Here is a 19,055-nt window from a genome sequence, read left to right as displayed (position 1 = left end):
CTTGGCCAACCCTTATTTTTCCTGAACTTGTCTGAACTTAACTGAACTTATCAACTTATTTTTCCTGAAATAAGTAAAAATAAGGTGAACAGAACAGGACCTTAGTATGATACGGGATATTCACTAGTTTAATTGAAAACGGTTTACATTCTAAGAGCTTGATGTAGGAGCGAGGCTCAACTGCAACAACTCACATAACATAAGAAGCAATAGATATTGCATGCAAAAACTCAACTGTGGCCCCTTTCAGAATGTGCAGAAACTAGGGCACTTTTCCTAGTACGTGAAAATAATAGGAAAAGCATGATTGAGCAAAGCTTCATTAGAACTTAATCAACCGCATGTTTATCAATGGAACTCTGGGATAATTCACAGAAAAAAATAATTCACAAATTTAAAATTACATGAATACAACAGTTACAACATCCCAGCATAAGATCCTTGTTAATCTCAGCTATCAGAAAAGCCATTATCCATCCTTTTTAATCTCATGTTTTCCTTTATGTGTGTAGATAACATCTTTTATCTTACATGCTCCGGATTGTGGTGAACTCCTTTCTGTACACAAGCTTTGCCGCTTCACAAACACGTATTTCTTCAGTTGTTTCAATTATTGCTTCAGCAATGCAATTGACAGCCTAAGTTACTCAGAAGGAATAATTAGGTCCAACCATAGGATGATCCACACTCTTCCGTGATCTTTGTCCACGTGTCCCGGTAACATAGGTCGTAGCTGCCCTCGCATTTTAGTTTCATAAATCTTGGCAATTTACACATAGGTTGAACTGCTGAATGTGCTGGGTTTTCTCACTAGTAATAGTCTTGAGTTTAAGACGGTGACATGGAATCCAAGTTTTGCTATTTATATTTCTGCCAGCTGTCATTCTAATACTTTCGTCCTACAACATATGATCAAGCAAACTGATTAATCACACATTCTAAAACTTCATCCTAAACACATGTTCAGCAAACTGATTAATCATATGCAAGTCCAATCTGAACACAGAAAACAAGGGCCATTTGCTAAACGCGAAAGAAACTATTCCAACTCTCAAAACCAAAGTCATTTTGTGGACTGGAAGAACAAATAATGAGAACACACAACAGGTTTAAGCAAGAACAAACACAAATTTCAGATTAGCAAGAATCATACAGTGATAAGATATGGAAAATGTTGATGCTTCAGAACAAAAACGAGAGCCTTAACAAGACTATAGAGTTGAAATTATACCATAATATCAGCAAAATATCTACAAAAGTATCAGGAATTGGCACATGAAATTCAATTCAATTTTGGAAGGGAAAATATTTAGATGATATAGGCACTTGTCCCAATTTTTAGTAGGTTGAACACTAAAAAAAAGCGTCATTTTTGGAGATTAAATAAAAAAATTCTCATGTGACACACATCTATTTTTATACCTAGCCGGTTGTCAAAACTTCAAGGGTGGTAATTCAGGCCATACAATTACATAATAAAAGAGTGAAGATGGAGATTTACCAAGTAAGTTGTGTCGATATCAAAGCGTGAGAACAAAAGGAGGGGCATCTTTTCTGGGTCCTGCGACTGACCGATAAACATAAACTTTATTAGCTTGACAGTCGTCGGCATCCTCGTCGTTTATAACCTCAACATTCAACCTAGGCATTTCCTTTGCTAACAGCCTGCAGGCATTCATTGTGACATTGCAAGCCGACATCCAAAGAGACCTCATATTTTCATACTTCTCCAACCCTGAAAGAAGAGCTGAATTACCAAAGGGACAATCCCTTATTTCAAGCCGTCTCAGCTTAGGACAACCAGCTAGAACACATTGCATACCCAAATCACTACTTCCAGCAAAAGCCACGGAAAGTGTCTCCAAATTCTTGGCATATTTGCCAATATATTCAAATGTTAAATCAGTTAATAAACCAGAAAGAGCGAGTCTTCTAAGCTTCTTACAAGATTTTACCACCGAACCAAAAGCCTCATCCATTGGTTCATTAGTCAAGTGGTCGGGTTGACCTGGATTCATTATGCAGAGGCGGAAATGAGTAAAATCGGGGCAGTTTTGCACGATGGTGGCTACAGCGGCGTTTGTCATTTCCCGGCAGAAGTAGAGGACGTAGTGGAGCTTAGGGCATCCGTAGGACACCGCAACAAAACCAGACTCTGTAACACCATGGACTATGTCGGCATCATATGGGCTTGCAGGAAATACCCTGAGTTCCTCAAGCAAAGGGCAGCTCGACCCAACAGCTTCCAGACCTTTATCACCAACAGTGTCTAGCACCTAAAACAAAAGGAAGACATAGTTAAGACCCGAGTAACATGCAGCAAGAACAATACCTCTTTAATCAGAAAAGTTTTGCAAACATTATGTTAAAGTCAGTACATATTGTTCAGATTTGTAAAAGCTATCACATAATTTTGTGAGAAGATAGATATGACTTGGGATGAGAGTAATGGACACATTAATTTATACTCCATATCTGGTAAGATTTTTATGGTTGAATCTAAAAGCTCAAACTTTACAGCGATGCAACTCAAACTCACTCCTGATTTTAGTAGTGGCCATTAGTCAGTTACCAATAATTAATACTTGGTTCAAATTTACACTTATTAACAATAAGCCCTCAAATAAAACAATGTGAGTGTGCCTTCAACGGTTTTAGCTTCGTTCTAATGCATTTGGAAATTGCCTCTCTACTCTGCCAAGAAACAGATTAGATACTCTCTGCACTTCTAAACCTTCCTTTTTTTTCATTATTATAATAGAAGCTGCAAAATCCACCTTATAAAACTCTTAGTTTTTAGTGCTAGCAACTCTAGAAACCAAAAACGACAATTAGCAAGTGTACATGTTTAAATAGTCATGCACGAGTACAAAACCGTTACACAGGTATACAACCATTGACAACCAATTAAACTGCAAGTCAAATCATCAACGATGAAGGATAATCTATATGATGTAAATGCATCGAGACAAGGTTTTTCACTGATTTAGAAGACTCAAGTTCATTTAGATGTAAGAATAAACCAAGCAATGAATCAACAAAAACGAAGTGTGACAATCATGCAGACACATTCAAGCAGATTGAGGCCATGTAATTTGAAATTGCAATTTTCTTCACAAAACAAAATTTGGATCATAGGGTTATATAACGGCTACACAAAGAGGCAGCTGATTTGCTCAGTAATCCACAAGTAAATAGATATTTCATCTAACATCAAAAAAGGAGATAGATGCCTACCCAAAGCCGGCGAAGATTTGGACAGTGATCAAGAAGCTGAGCAAGTTCTTCACATTGTAAAGGTGCATCGCTCAAATTCAAAAATGACAGCTCTGAGCAAGCAGGATAAAGAACAGGCAAATAGAGTGAATTGGCTTCCCATAACCCAGAAATAGTTTGTAGATTGCGATAGTTGTTAAACATGTTTTCAAGACTAGCATACTGAGCTGGCTGGAGCTCTTGTGAGAAGGCACCCGTGCCTAGCTGTGTCAACCAAGGAGCACGAATAAGCAACCTCTGTAACTGTTCCAGGTTCACATTTTTGTTCACCTTCAAGACACTCAAAGATTTGCACCTAGCTACAAGTCTCTCAAGGGATGGAAAGCTAATTTCTGAATGAAGATTGGAGAAGTTCAGAATCTCCAATGATGTGAAGTTTTCGGGAAAGCAACTCAACCAGCATCCGCTGCGATCATCAATTCCATTTTCCTGAATATCAAGCTCAACTAAGTTCCTGGCAAACAAACAAAACAATGTTAGAATTGTTTTTCCCCTCCTACCTAAGCCAAAAATTTAGTTAAGTAATCCGTATAAGTATATAACTATGAGTCTAGACTCTAGAGTACTAATCAAAATTAAGATAATTCTTCTAGATGCCATATGGAAATTTAGAAAGAAAGCTGAAAATCTATATATTAATAAAAAAAAATGAGATAGAAAGCTAAACTCTGAAATCCTACAGATTAGAAGTGGTTCTAGCTATTGTATGCAACTATAAGTGTAAATGCATGTGGCGGCATAGTCCTAGGGGGGGATAGAGGGTATCACTGAAACTAGAGCTGTCAAAAACTGACCCGACCTGAAAACCCGACCTGAACCGACCGAACTCGTAACCGACCATGACCCGAAATTACGGTAAAATAGGTAACCCGAAACCCGACCTGTACCCGACCCGAAAAAACCGATAACCGATTTTAACCCGATTTTGTAACACCCGAACCCGAACCCGACACCCGACCCGAAAATGACCGATAACCGAACTGACCCGACCGAACAATGACCCGAACCCGATTCGATACCCGACCCGATGTCAACCCAAAACCGATTGTAACTCGATGAAACCTGCTATTGACCCGACTTGTGACAACCCGCTACCCGATTTACCCGAGTTATCAATGACACGACCAAATATTAACTACATTGATAAATCTATTTTAATTATTTATTGCTAGATATTGAAAAATTTAACTCTAAAATAAGTTAAACAAAAATTTTTAGAATATAAAATAATTAAAATGTATAGGTTAATTATCACACCCGAGTTTGACCCGTCCTTGAGAGTGACCCGATCTGAATTCTATTTGATCTGATTATTATCCGTTCCAAACTAAGACACGAACCCGAAAATAACTGTGTTGCAAACCGACTTAAACCCGACTCGATAAGACCCGAACCCGAAATTATCTACTACAAACCGACTTAAACCCGACCCGATAAGACCTGAACCCGAAATCAAACCTGACCGAAATGTAACCCGACCCGAACCCGACCTGAACCCGGGATAGGAAAAAACCAGATATGACCCGACCTGAAATCGACCCGACCGAACCCGAACTCAACCCGAATGAAATATTGACCCGACACGACCCGACCTGATCATGACCCGAGACCCGAGATGACCCGACCCAAACCCGACCCGATGACCTGTTTTGACAGCTCTAACTGAAACAATAACTATTCTTCACCCATAAGCTTCCGTCAACATGACAAGAGGTGGCTACTACTACTGTTTAACTGTACTTCCGTAAAACTAATTCTTCAAATTGCACAAGTAGCCATATTCTCTTGCTAATATAATAGCAAGTTTCTACACATCACTTTTATATTAAGCAACAAAAGAGAACATAAAGTAGTATGTACGCAAAAAGGGATTTAGGATTCGACTAATAAAGCACAGAAACTCAATTTTTCTCCTCGAGAACCAACGAGTTTGTTAACAAACTAGGATGAAAATAAGGCCCTAATATAATTGTAAATTTACTCGTCATTCGAACCTCATGTAGCCATCTGGTTATGATTTGCTTCCATCTTAGAAACATGTCAGGAAACACTAATCCACTACAAAGTTAATAAGTTATACACTTGCTCAAATATATAATTGATAAATCGACAATCTGACATCAGCTCCATTTTAAACGAGTATTAAGGACGAGCCTCAACTTCAAGCTCTTAAATACGACTAGAAAACAAAATAGAAGTTTGAAATAAAAACTAGCAACAGAATAGAAGTGAAAGATTATTTAAGGAAGAGTCGAGGCGTATCCAAATAATGTTGTATATAGCCTTCAATCCTAGTTTGGTATCATACACACTAAGTATGTTCACCAATTCAGCGAGTTCACTAATTGAGCATGTCAATCAAATTTGTCAACAATTGCACATAACATTGTCAAGGAGAAATCAACCCCTACAGAACACTAAAAAAAAGGAAGCACTTGGATACTTAACAATTTTATTAAAACCAATCTAGAGTTCTAAAATTTAAACGGAGAACACATTCTCAAGAAGGTGATATCAGTTTCATTCAATAATCAACATGTGAGGTTCTTAATCTTTTGTTAATAATTAGGTGGAAAAGAAACAAACAGACGCAAGCGACAAACAGTCACTGAGCTACAGAAGAAAAGGAGAGTTTTTCTGAGAGTGAGAACTCTACGCGTACGTTTTTCTTTTCTTTTGGGGGGTAGAAGAGAGAGAGAGAGTTGGAAGAAGCAGGGCCTCCAATTCCATGGCCTGATAACATGTGGTTTTAATGGCTCTTTGTTAACGATATTAATGGGGACAATGACATTTAAAGCGACAACTGATAATCACTAATTAAGGCAAATGTCATATCAACCAAGGTAGGGAAAAGAATTGAAAAAGATCTAAAACATCTTTAGTTCACCAATCATGTCAGTCCGTAGACATCACAATACAAAATGAAAGCAAAACAGAAAACTGTCCATCCCTTTCCATTTTTGTATAATACGACCTCGTCAAACCGTCTGATACAAGAATTCACGACCACTACAAACCTAACTACGGGAGTACACAACAAACACTCCATTTATGCAATTTCCTTTCAACATCATACATAAACAAGATTCAAAATTTAATGAAATCTGCTAATCTTTCACATTTGTGTATCCAAAAAGTTGAGCAAATAGTATACTAATTGAAGACCCAGATCTCCAAATTGATCAATCATTTGGAACATATAGCCACACAAAAAAACAACCAAAATATACCACAAATAACATGAACATGCAATCAAAAGGCAGTAAAAATAATGGAAAAGGGTGCAAAAACAATAAAAGTCACATACTTGCAGTGAGTGGCAATAGCAGCAAGGCCATCAGTACTGAACCCATCACAGCTAAGAAGAGAAATCCTCTTGAAATTAGGGAAAGACATAGCTAAAAACTCCAAGCTTTCATCACTAACACTCATTCTCTTCAACCTTAATTCCTCCAAAAAAGGATAAGCTTTTGCAAAGCAAAGAAGCCATGGATGAATATCAGCCCCCCAATTTTCAGGGACCAAATTGAAATCTGAAAATCTGGGTTTCCCTTTCAAGATTACACTCTTAATTTTGGGGAATCTTCTAGCAACAATCTCAGGTGTAACAGAATAGCAATTCCCAATAAAAACATGGGTTCTGCTCCATCTTTCAGCATTAAACCAATCTTTGCAAACTAATGAAACTGAGCTTCTATCTTTGTGAGATTCTAGCATACCCAGAACTTTTTCCAGCACTTCATCTGGGAAAGATGAGGTCTTTTGGTGCAAATTTGAGGGATTTTTGCACCTTTTTGAACCCATCTATGAAATTATTGAGAAACCCACAAAAAAGTTCAATTTTTTAACAGAATTGAAAGTTTTTTTTACAAATTAGATGGGGTTTTGCACTTTTTGAACCCAAATCCAAAATTATTGAAAACCCCACAAGAAGATTAAAAAAAACTGGAAATTTTCTACCAGGAAAGAAATAATTTTGGAAATTTGATGGGTTATTTCATTTTTCTGAACCCATTTCTGAAATTATTGAAAAACCCACAAAAAATTGTTAAAAAAAATCGATAAAAACAACCCCCTAGTGGATAAATTTCAATGAAGAAAGCTTAATTGAAGAAAACCAAGTGGGGGAGGGAGGAGAGAGAAAGGGGCTCAATAATGGGAAAACGGAAAAATGACCACCCCCATTTCAATAATCAAATAGAAAATTAGGAAATTAGAAAAGGTAATGGACCTACACTGAGGAGAGGGAGAAGCAGTAGTTGTACCTAGCGCACTAAGTGCTTTGTACTTGGGCGTTGAAAAAATTAAAAACAAATCATAAACTATGATGCATCTAGTAGCAAAATGGAAGAAGGCAGAGTTTTCCTGTCCTCACTCGGCTCGAATCAGAATTAGTCGAAGTTTAGTAGGCTCTGAATTATCGAGTGAGATACGCTTTATATTAGAAATGGGGAAAAGGGAGGAGGATGAGAGACATGTAGAATTAAGAGGAGACAAGCAATTTAAAAAGGGAGGTAGAAAAAGGAGAGAATGAGAGTTGGTTTAAATAGTATTGTAGGAAAAGGAAAGCAAAATGAAGGTGGTGATTAGTGAAGGGAAGGAGAGAGAAAGATAAGAAGAAGGTTAATGGAAGCTGAGATCTGCCATGGCAGCAGAATCAATCTACCTGTGAATAAAAGGGATTTATTAAGAAAATAGTTTTAATTGAATCTTTGAAGCATCCCAAGAGGCCAAAAGAACACAAACCAAAAGGAATGGGAGAGTGATTGAGTGATTGTGGATTCCTCAATCTCACTCTCTCATTGGCGTATAATAGCAAAAAAGCTAAAAGATGCATTAAAAATTACTAACTAATTACTACTCTTTAATTGTGTTATGGACTTATGGGTATGCTAATGAGCTATTAGTGGTGGTTTTGATTGTTTATTTTTACCCTTTATTAATTTAATTTAAGGGTTAGTAAAGATCATATTTTATTCACTTTATTTTCATGTGTTGAATGTTGAGGTGAGGGTACATTCTCTTTATTTTGGAAAAAAAAGTTTATGATCTGATAATTTCAAATCAAGTTCAAATCAGGTCCAACAAGTTTCTCTGTCAATTTTTCTCTCTTGCAATCAGATCTAATAAAGTATAATTAGATCTAATAAAGTATAATTAGATCTAATAAGTGTATTGTCTTGCAATTAAATTAAACAAGGTTGAATACGTTCCAATCAGGTTTAACCAGTTTCAATAAGTTCAAAATAGTACATATAAGTTTAGAATAAGTTAAATTTAGAAAATTTTAGGAGATTTCAAATTAATAGAACAATCTCAAATGGGATGTTAATGTTTACTTGAAGGTGATAGTGGAAAGTTCTTCCAGTTGTATGGTCTTTGTGAAGTTTGTAGTGTCGTCTTGGTGGCTAGGTTGGGTTAGTTTTTTGTTAAGGGAGATCGATATAATCGAGGGGTGGTGAATGGTGATTGTGGTCATGGGACTGGACTAAGCGACTTTAATTTGGTGAAATATGATCTATTTTTCTTTCACGTTAATTGTGATGGAAAAAAGGGTTGATAACATGGTAGCCTGGTAGGTATGTGGGAGAGGAGACTCAAACCAGAGACTGAGACCTATAATACACTGACTATCAGTTTTAGTTATTTTTAACTGCTAGGCTAAGACCTTATTGATACTCTTATGATAGTTTACGAACTAGAACGTACACTTATTGTGTGTTGACCCTCCACCAAGCCCGCCCACTACCCGTTTGCTATGACTCATTTGGTACGAGACTCGAAATTGATTGCAATTACTCTTTATCTTCTCCAGTTGATATTTATCTTGCTTTGTAATATATTTACCCCTCATATTTTCTTCAGATGATGTTAATCCTAACACTTATAAAAGTAAGGACTTCAATTTACTATTCCAGTAATACTGTAATTACCAAATTGCCCCAACTTCCATGCACAAATTTTTCACTCATTCTTAAATGGACTTGGTTCATGCTAAATTTATTGTAGACCATTTCTTAAAATAAAGTAAACAACTTGTTCCTAATTTATTTTGGCATTGTATTAGGATTATTATGAAAAAATATCAAATTATGTTGTTGATACATGTTGTGCTTGAATAATCTGATTTTAGGTCATAATTCGCTTTTAAAAATATAAGGTTACTATGCCTCAAAAAATGGTTACTATGTCTAAGAATTTCGGTGTTTAATTTATTACAGTTACTATAAGAACAATAAAGGTCACTATGAGTGTAAAAATGGTGCTAGAGAAAACTATTAATTTTGGGTCCACACTAATATTACTGTGGACAAGGTCCGCGCAAGAATAATCCCAATTTTTTTTGCCATCTTTCTTAAGGGCGGTGTAAATAACATATTGCCCCTTCCCTTTAGATCCTGCCGTGTGGCCTTCTCCATCTATCGTGTTCCCTCCTCAATCCTCAATCCTCAGTCCTCCCTGCTTCCTCTTTCCCTTTCCCTACTATTTCCTTTCTTTTTTGTTCCTTTTTACTTTTGTTCTTTGGGATTCTCTCCGACCTTGCTCTCCTCAGAAATCACTTCTCAATCTCTTCCCAAAAATCTCTTCTCACGGTACGTGCATCAAATCCTCCGTTATTTTTTTGTTAATTATGCATTTTTCGTCTTCCTCTAGGTTCGCAATGAGGTGAGTTTCTCAATTAGAAGTTAGGGTTTTGATCCTCATTTTAAAGTTAGGGTTTTGAGTTTGATTTTTAGGTGTTAGATAATGCCTTGAATCGGTCAAGCCCCTTACTGCAACGCCCTAGCACAGGGATCTCGCTATATAAACTCTCTAGGTCATAACCTAGTTGTATTCTGTGATTTGTACTCCTCGAAATCAATAAAACTTTCCTCCCTTCTTCCCGTGGACGTAGCTAACACATTGTTAGTGAACCACGTTAAATCTCTGCATTCTTTATTTACGTTATTTAATCTTTCTTTGCATTCGTTATAACATTAGGTTTGGACGAAATTGGGATTTGCGGATGTTTGAGTTGGGTTTTGATTTTGATTTTCTTTTTTGAAGAAATTTATGGGCGAGGAGAGAGACAAGAAGAATCAGAGATATTCATCAGGTATCATCCATGGGAGACGAAAGGGTCAAAACAGAAGCATGGCAAGATATAAAATTTCCAAGTTCTTCCCAAATTGGTTGTCTTTGATCTCGATTATACTATCTGACCTTTCTACTGGTATACTTCCCTTCCTTGCCATTTTATCTTAACTTTTCATTGAAATACCTGAATACGGGGTTAGAAATAATTGAATTGCCTTTTAATTTCCCATTAAACAATCTATCAAATTTTACTTTTCTCTTTCTATGTTATAATTTTCATTTTTACTTCATCTTCATTTGCATTGAGGCCCAGTGATTCTCGGGATGAAAACATTCGGGATGTCTGTTGAGATGTTTGATTATTTTTTCTACAAGTTGTTGCATCATTGGCCTACTAATATTCCTTTCAACAAGGTATTTCTCTAGGGTGCTATCAATGGTGAATATAGAGTGTAATCTTCTCCTGTGTTGAGTGCTGACGGTATAATAATGTGTTAAATGGTTAATATCCTTGTTTTATTTTTGGTTAGAAAATATAAATTGAGCAATCTTTTGCCTCTACTTCCCTAGGTGTTTAAGGATGTAAGATAACATAATGGTAGCCATTTTTCTAGGCATTTCTTTTTCCTAGAGATGTTCCTTAGTTTTATGCCCAACGTCTCAGTGGTGGTAGAAAATGATAGAGATGAATTACAAAGTAAACTGAAAGAAAATTTTCAGATTTTTATCCTCTTTAACTTGTTTAAAGACCTGTTTAACTGATATTTAGTGGCTCTTTTTAACTTGTTAACAAATGGTCGTAATGGTGATGGATTTATAAGTGATTTTGTAATGAAAATCCCAGGCCAATGTTTCTAGTGATGCTATATTTTCTCTCTTCATAAATTTATATTGCCAATTTATACTTTTATAGGTGGTACTGAGTGTTGATAGAAATATTTGAAAAAAAAATTCATGTTTGTGATTCCACATAATTTTTCTCTACAGTCTTTTTTTGCCGGGCTACTCGTATCAGTTTCATGTAAATGAAAGATTGTTAGAGCTTGGCATATTTTATGTTCTTTGAAAACAGTAAAAATCACCATTGTTCCTTCATTTTGTTTCCGTTTAGTCTGAGAATAACTGGATATTAGGTCCAGTTCAGTTCCTTCATTTGTGCATCTTTTTTTGTAGTTATTTGTATTCTTGATATTGCAATTAAAATTGACAATTATTAGTTATATATATATATATATATATATATATATATATATACATATATATTATTATAATCGTTATTATTACTTAAATAATGCTATTATTATATTAATATTATATGTAATTATTGTTATTAATAAATAATTATGATTATTGAAGTTGTTATTTATTATTATGAGTGTTGTTATAAATATTAACATTATAATTATTACTATTAATCTTATAATTAATATTGATATTGTTTAAATTATCACTACTACAATATTGGCATATGCGCAAGTAAAATTGCAAAATAGCGATGTAAATATTTCTATATAAACATCATAAGTACAACACAAATTTATTTGTTATTTATTATTATCATATATTATATATTATATATTATACTTCCTCCGTCTTTTAATACTCGCAACGTTTGGACTTTTGCCACTATTCATATAATCTACTTTGACTATTCGTAGTGTTTTTTATATAAGATAAAACATAGTCATGTGGGATCTTGTTAGATTCGTCTCAATGTGTATTTTCAAAATATCAACTTTTTATAATTTTTGCATAAAGAGAATTTAAGATATAAATTATCAAAGTTATGCATTGGCATGCGTGAAACTAACAAACGTTGCGAGTATTAAAAGACGGAGGAAATATATATTACTTCGTATATATCAATTTTCTGAATATTAGTCACTTCTTGTTCTGCCACTCTGTCAGAGGCTCCATTTGGTTCACAAGCAGCTGCAGAGTAAAGCTTCAATTTAAAATGTAACATCATAAAAATGTAAAAATATAAATCACAATTTCTTTAAGAGAAAGTTCAGTAGAGTTTACAATCCACAACTTCTCAAAATAATGAACTTGAAACTACAAGAAATCATTAAATACCCAATTATAGAACCAATTGGACCAAAATATAGCTCAAGAAGCTTCAAAATCAATTACAATTCGGGTATGTATATAGGTTTCCTAATGCCTCTTGTAGTGGAATCCACAAATGTATATATTCTTTTTTATAATTTGTACAAACCCATCATAGCATGACTTACACATTATATTACTGCAATTATTACTCCCATAAATAGGAGTGGATTCGGCACAAATGGAAAAGAAATTTGTAGTTGACGTTCAATTTTTTTGGAGATGGAAATTTTTTTTTGGAGATGGAGGAAATGTTTTGGAGATGGAAGCGAGGAACATAGTCACGCATATATATAACTAAATTAGAATACAACCTAGCTCAGCAGTAACCTGCATATAATTATGAGAACGATCACAATCCCACAACCACCATCATAATTTAATTTCTTATTTTAGGGCTCCTACTCCAAGATTAGCTGATTTTTCAATAGTAACCTGCATATAATTATGACTTATGAGAACGATCAAAATCCCACAACCACCATCATAATTTAACTACCTATTTTAGGCTTATACGTACTCCTAGATTAGCTGATTTTTCAACAGTAACCTGCATATAATTATGACTTATGAGAACGATCACAATCCCACAACCACCATCATAATTTAACTACCTATTTTAGGCTTATACGTACTCCTAGATTAGCTGATTTTTCAACAGTAACCTGCATATAATTATTACTTATGACAACGATCACAATCCCACAACCACCATCATAATTGAACTACCTATTTTAGGCTCCTACGTACTCCTAGATTAGCTGATTTTTTAGTTTGACTTCAATATGCTGAACTGATCGAATTTGGTAGCTTCCTGTCAGTATCACAAAATAGAACCCTGGAATTTTGTAAACAAAGGTTATTAGTTGGGTACACAACCTGTATATAAGCCCTAGTGCAAAGACGTCTGATTGGTGACGAATAATAAAATAATTTCCCCTCATACCCGATTACCCGTAGGCGGTAGCCTAAACTGTTCTTAATTTACACCTAACTTTGGTCATTGTACGTAAACTAGAGATGGGCTTAAAGCCCATGGACCATTCTATGTCGAGCCTACGTGCCTTTGCCTTGGTAGGCACACGGTCCATCTATGACATCTATCTCACCAGTAACGCACTGTGTCCTGTTGTATTGTAGTTTTAAAAGGAGCACAACACATGACTACATGAGTAGTGATTCCACTACAAGAGGCATTAGGAAACCTATATACATACCCAAATTGTAATTGATTTTGAAGCTTCTTGAGCTATATTTTTACATTTTTATGATGTTACATTTTAAATTGAAGATTTACTCTGCAGCTGCTTGTGAACAAAATGGAGCATCTAACAGAACAAGAAATGGCTAATATTCTGAACTTGCAACAGACTTCACAATAGGCTGAAGATGCATTGTCTCAGAATGGAGCAACAACAACAGTCACTGGCAGAAGCTTTGTCGAGTGGTTCTCTTGGTTCATCGGGTTCTTATAGAAATGTTGCACATGATATGGGTCAAATGGCTAAAGCTCGATACGCTCGAAGGGTTTATTTGCCAGGTAAATTTCTATTCAAGTTGGAATTTTATGTTTTGCTTATAGTAGTACGGAGTAGTTATTTATTGCAAATTGAACTGTCCAAATCAACCTTTTCCCGCGGTGTGTGGTATGTGGTGTTGTATATGTTGAATGAAGGGTGGAGGGCGTTGGGAGAGCTAAAATATTTTATTGGAGGCGCCTATAAAATGCCGATTTCTGAACAATATAATTGTCGTTTAAATAAGTTATACGGAGTATAAGTGACGAGGAGATGAATATTATAAAGATTAATAACAAGTAGGTTTCTAATTTTCTCATAAGAAATATGGTTGGAGGTTTTATTACTATAAAAAACATGTAGAAAGGCCGAAATCTAAACAAAGTAAATTATTAGAAAATGAAATACTAACCGTTGTGAGAAAAGTAGAAAATCTCTTGTTTAATAGGAAAATAACTTAAATACGCGAAATGCATACTATCCTGCTAATCCGATTCTTAGCCTACCTCAAATATTCCTTGACATTATTCCTTTCTTGAGCTAACTTATTGACCTTGCACCCGGTTTTCCTTTCTTGAGTTAAATCACTGACCTTGCACCCGGTTTGATTAAGAGGCTAAGAAATGTAGCTAATTCAACGTTGGTTGACCATATGTTGTTGATTTTTTCCTTGAAAACGCCATGGGAAGGACCGCAGGAGGGAGTGACGGAAATCTATACTCACTTTCCATGATAATGCACCAAAATTCTTATTCAAGTTTCAATACTGTTGATTTCTGTATCAACTTGAGTATCTTAAAATCACAGTGCTTGTAAGGATTTGCAGCTTACTGGTCAGTTGCTAGAAAATTCTGTTTATCTGAATTACTCGTGAAGATTGATTAACGCTATAGTAACCGTGAACTAAATACCTGTATAGTTATGAGATGTTCAACTTAAATTATCTCCAATGCGTAGATTTGTTGGCAAGCTTATTTGACATAGAAATTGCATTTACATGAGATTCACTATATTTTTACGACTTCATTGAATGTTATTGCTACTGCCTCGCTGGAACTTTAGTTCATATTTAGAAGTTGCTGGATATGAGGTTATCCGAGTCATGGAATCATCGCTGACTCACTACTTCAACAACTACTTTGCCTTTTATAATAAACAATGAAGCAGAGAATAGTTATACTGAGTCTCCAAAGACCAGGGATAACCCTGTGACAGACAATGCAAACAAAGTTGGTTGTTTCAGCAACCCATGGATGATGGTAATCAAGAATTATGCAAGAGAATAAGAGTATTTCGGAAAACGTTGCAACAGGTTCAGGTTCTTGAGGTGAAACAATCCAAGGGGCATGTTCTATATCTTGACGACCAGTAGATTGCAAAGATGTAAACAAAACTTGCTTCAGAGACTTCACTTGAAGAGCTGGATGTTCCAGCTCAGACAACAATTTCAAAGCCATCACCCTTAGTGCGGAGATGAAAAAAATCATAGGAGGAATAATGAGGGGAAGGTAATCTTTCTGATTCATCCTTTATGAATATGTGCTCTTTGCTGGTAAATGGAGATATACCTTCTATAGTGTCTGTCACGAGATTTATTTCTAATAAGTGGAACAATGTGAAATTTTTGGCTTTTAGAAATCTTTGCGGGGTAAACCTTATGTTTATCTACATGATTTTTATTTTTTCATGAGGTTTTAATGACAATAATGAGTATGTTGGACCTCATTATTTTAATGGAAGACCAATGATTGTTAAAGGAGTAATCAACCAATTTGTACTGCCATGACGAGGTGTTGAGGGTTATTGTTCTATGGATAAGACTAGCTTCCAAACTTGCATTTAAATGGCTGGAATGTAGATTCACTAAGCCCGAGACCTTTAATTGCAGATAACTGCACATCAACGCAAATGAATTTGTCTTTCTAGTATGTTGATTTAGATGAACAAGCTTATGATTCGTCTCCACCATTTTTCTAGCAATGTCCCATAATGGGCCACGTTTTCCAGGTTGCAAAAGGCTTCAGATTGAAGTTTTTATATCTTGTACTACCGACTTTTCAACTATGAGTTTTTTTTTATTGACGACATGACCTAAGTATCATTTGTATTCATATTTATCCCCAACTTCATGTTTGGTCAATGACAATATGTTTACGTTTTCCATAAAGTTAGACCGGTCTTTTACGTAAGCATGTTTACTATGACATATTTTTATACATTAGCGCACGGGCCAACAACTAGTTTTTTTCAAAATGCCAAAATATTTTTGATCAATTCTTTCTAATTTGGATGATGTTTAATTTGCACTATTTAGACATCAGTCGAGGCTTGATGTGTCATGTTTTTTTAGAATTTTTTTGATACAAACAATACAAATTCTTAGTTGCATCATATAGATGTGCCCTATCTGTAACAACGATTAATTATGATAATCATACTCTACACCCTCATAGACTATTTTTTTTTTGGACACAGGATTAATAAAAACAACAAAAAAAGAAACTAATTAGGCTCCAAAGGGTGCATCGCAAAATTGACGTTGTTCTCTACCCCTGGTTTAAACACAAGGAAGCTTGATGGAAGTGAGGTCGCTCCACTTTATAGTTGACACATCTGTAGAACTATTTACCTAGATGGAGAATTTTAGAAAGCGTCCACGTCTGGCGGATATCAGAACTCCCCCCTTGCCGCAAATAGGATGAGACCGACATGGCGACATGCGTTAATAGAAAGTGACAAAGCACAATTCATTCCATATCAACAAGCAAAAGCCTCATCATGTGCTGCAGAAAGTGTCACATACACAACCATGGTTGTTAAAATCGTGATTCTAAACATGGTCTTACGATTCGATTTACGATTCTACATGATTCTACACTTTTTCTTGACTGATTAAATCCTTGTAAATTTGAAACATGACGAAAAAGCTACTAATAGATAAATATTGTTAATATTTCTTATTAGCTAGTAAACAAATATATATTTCAATTATTAAGTTTTTCACCTATAATATAAGCACTTTAATAAAATTGAAAATAAAATCTTGATTATACTTGTTTGTAGAAGATTCTACGATTCGACTTTACGATTCGATTCTAAGAGTCCCTTCTGATTCAAAGTAGAATCCCGATTTTGACAACCTTGCTCACAACACCACCTCCGAAATCATATTCCATATTCTCCACAGCCAATGGAATTGCCCATCCCATTCCTGCCCTTTGACAAGCTTTCTTCCATGTTGTTTGGGCTTTTGCTAGGTGAGGATGATTCAGACTTCCACCCCCTTCCCCTCTTCTATCCCTTTGGCTAGGGGAGGGTGATACGTACTTCCATTTCCTTAGTTCAAAGTTCAAACTAGCGCTAGTTTTCCTTACTAATTATTTTTATATAAGAATGAAATAGCTAGAAAGTAAGGCCTTGTTCATTATCGATTTTTGTTTTTGATTTTCTAACTTTAGCATACCAAAAACAAAAACATTAAAACTCAATACTTTCCATTTTTTGTAATCAGTTTTCAAATTCAATCTGATTATTATAAAAGCATGTTTGATATAGTGTTTTTAAGTGATGGAAATGAAATCACTACTATTTCTATTATTTAATGTTTGGAATGAGTGGTGTAGTACCACAATCCCTTTCTTAAGAGTAACCATTACCACCATTTAATTTGTTAGAGCATGTTTAACAAAGATGAAACACCCTCCTCTTAACACTCTCTCTCCTCCTTATAAGACTCATCATTGTTGTAGAAATGGAGGAGAGGATTCCTTTTTTGAAGAGGAATAACATTCATCCTCTATGTGAAGAGGATAACTCATGTGCCCAAGAGGAACCTTTGACAAGTTAAATTCCGCCTTTGTTGTAACACCCTAATAATTTCTTATTTTTATAAAACCATTTTCCAACTTAAATAAAGGAATTACCAAGATATTACCGCCACCGTGATAACGGCTAACGCTATTTACCCGAATTACGCAGCGGAATTTAGCTAACTTTCAAACATAATAAATAGTTAATGGCCTCCATACAAATCGGAACCATTACGGCCCAAAAAAACATTCAAAAATCCATTAACTAACAATTAAATAGTTTATGTAGTCATGACTTATAAAAGTAATAGAGTTTATAAATACTGAAGAGAAAACACTCTCTCAAACTCAATCCCATGTCGATAACTTCTCCCGCAAGTTATTTTTACAAACCTGTTATTAAAATTCTACTCCCCAACAACGCAATTGCAATGATGGATCAGCATAGGGTCATTAAGGCAAATGTCATTACCAAAGGAAATATGAAGCACAAAGTCAACGAAAGCCGAGTACAAACAAGCTAAAATGAAATCCTAGTCTAACATGCTTCTGAAGGAAATAATGCCCTTGGTCCAAGTATGCATTCTATGTTAAGTCTAATAAATGCGGTTCAGTATTAATTAACAAGTTAATAATTCAGTGAGATCAAGTGAGCTGAATGCCTAGCTAGAGGCCGCTTCAGTTCAAGTGGAATTAATGATATTAATCCACAGCTTACTCTTGACTGAACCCGTAGGGTCACACAAATAGTACGTAAACGGATCAAGTATCTAATGGCATTAGATACTCTATCTATGGATATTCGGAATCGACGGATCTTGGTTTCAGTGGGAGCTGAGATCGTCACAGGCAAGAAATGAATACTCCGGAAACGATGATATTGCCGGAAACGGAAATATGGATCGTATCGGAAATATAAATATTATCCAAGTCGTAGATGTTGCCGGAAACGGAAACATGGTACGTATCGGAAAATATTATCGGAAATGGAAATATTGCCAGAATCGGAAATATTGCCGGAAACGGAAATATTGTCAGAATCGGAAATATTATCGGAATCGGAAAATAATTCCGGAAACGGAAATATTAAATATTTGTTCGAAACGGAAATTAATTCCGGAATCGGAAATGTTAAATATTGTTCGTATCGGAAATGAATTCCGGAATCGGAAATTTAATCGGAAGCGTATCGTACGAATAAGCATCGGACAAGGCCTGCCGGACGAGGGCCCAGCTCGAAGCCAGGCCATCGCCCAGCAAGCCA

At 35.4% G+C, this 19,055-nt stretch overlaps 1 protein-coding gene and 1 long non-coding RNA gene across 2 annotated transcripts; one reads left to right on the top strand and one right to left on the bottom strand.

The window, feature by feature from the left end:
• Nucleotides 1–307: 307 nt before the first annotated feature.
• Nucleotides 308–8,069, bottom strand: LOC110777037 (protein TRANSPORT INHIBITOR RESPONSE 1). Its single transcript, XM_021981631.2, has 4 exons — nt 6,584–8,069; nt 3,238–3,730; nt 1,502–2,276; nt 308–899 (listed from the first exon to the last, which is right to left on the bottom strand). Exons 1-3 carry the CDS (start codon nt 7,078–7,080, stop codon nt 1,521–1,523), a joined length of 1,746 nt encoding a protein of 581 aa, XP_021837323.1. The 5' UTR covers nt 7,081–8,069; the 3' UTR covers nt 308–899; nt 1,502–1,520.
• A 1,647-nt stretch (nt 8,070–9,716) lies between these two features.
• On the top strand, nt 9,717–17,339 carry LOC130463770 (uncharacterized). The gene is made up of 3 exons (XR_008923907.1): nt 9,717–9,869; nt 10,324–10,489; nt 13,836–17,339. It is a non-coding gene; the product is annotated as an uncharacterized lncRNA (long non-coding RNA).
• The last annotated feature ends 1,716 nt before the right edge of the window (nt 17,340–19,055 follow it).

Source organism: Spinacia oleracea, chromosome 6 (genome assembly GCF_020520425.1).
Source record: "Spinacia oleracea cultivar Varoflay chromosome 6, BTI_SOV_V1, whole genome shotgun sequence".
In the NCBI taxonomy this organism is placed as follows: Eukaryota; Viridiplantae; Streptophyta; class Magnoliopsida; order Caryophyllales; family Amaranthaceae; genus Spinacia; species Spinacia oleracea.
Note: the sequence above shows the minus strand (reverse complement) of the source record. Positions and strands in the feature narration are given on the sequence as shown.

What these genes read in the sequence shown, in the direction of transcription:
- LOC110777037 (XM_021981631.2), bottom strand. Translation starts at nt 7,080, where the DNA reads ATGGGTTCAAAAAGGTGCAAAAATCCCTCAAATTTGCACCAAAAGACC. An exon ending in GCTATTGCCACTCACTGCAA is followed by an intron (nt 3,731 to 6,583) that starts GTATGTGACTTT and finishes TTTGTTTGCCAG; the next exon opens with GAACTTAGTTGAGCTTGATA. An exon ending in CAAATCTTCGCCGGCTTTGG is followed by an intron (nt 2,277 to 3,237) that starts GTAGGCATCTAT and finishes CTTTTGTTTTAG; the next exon opens with GTGCTAGACACTGTTGGTGA.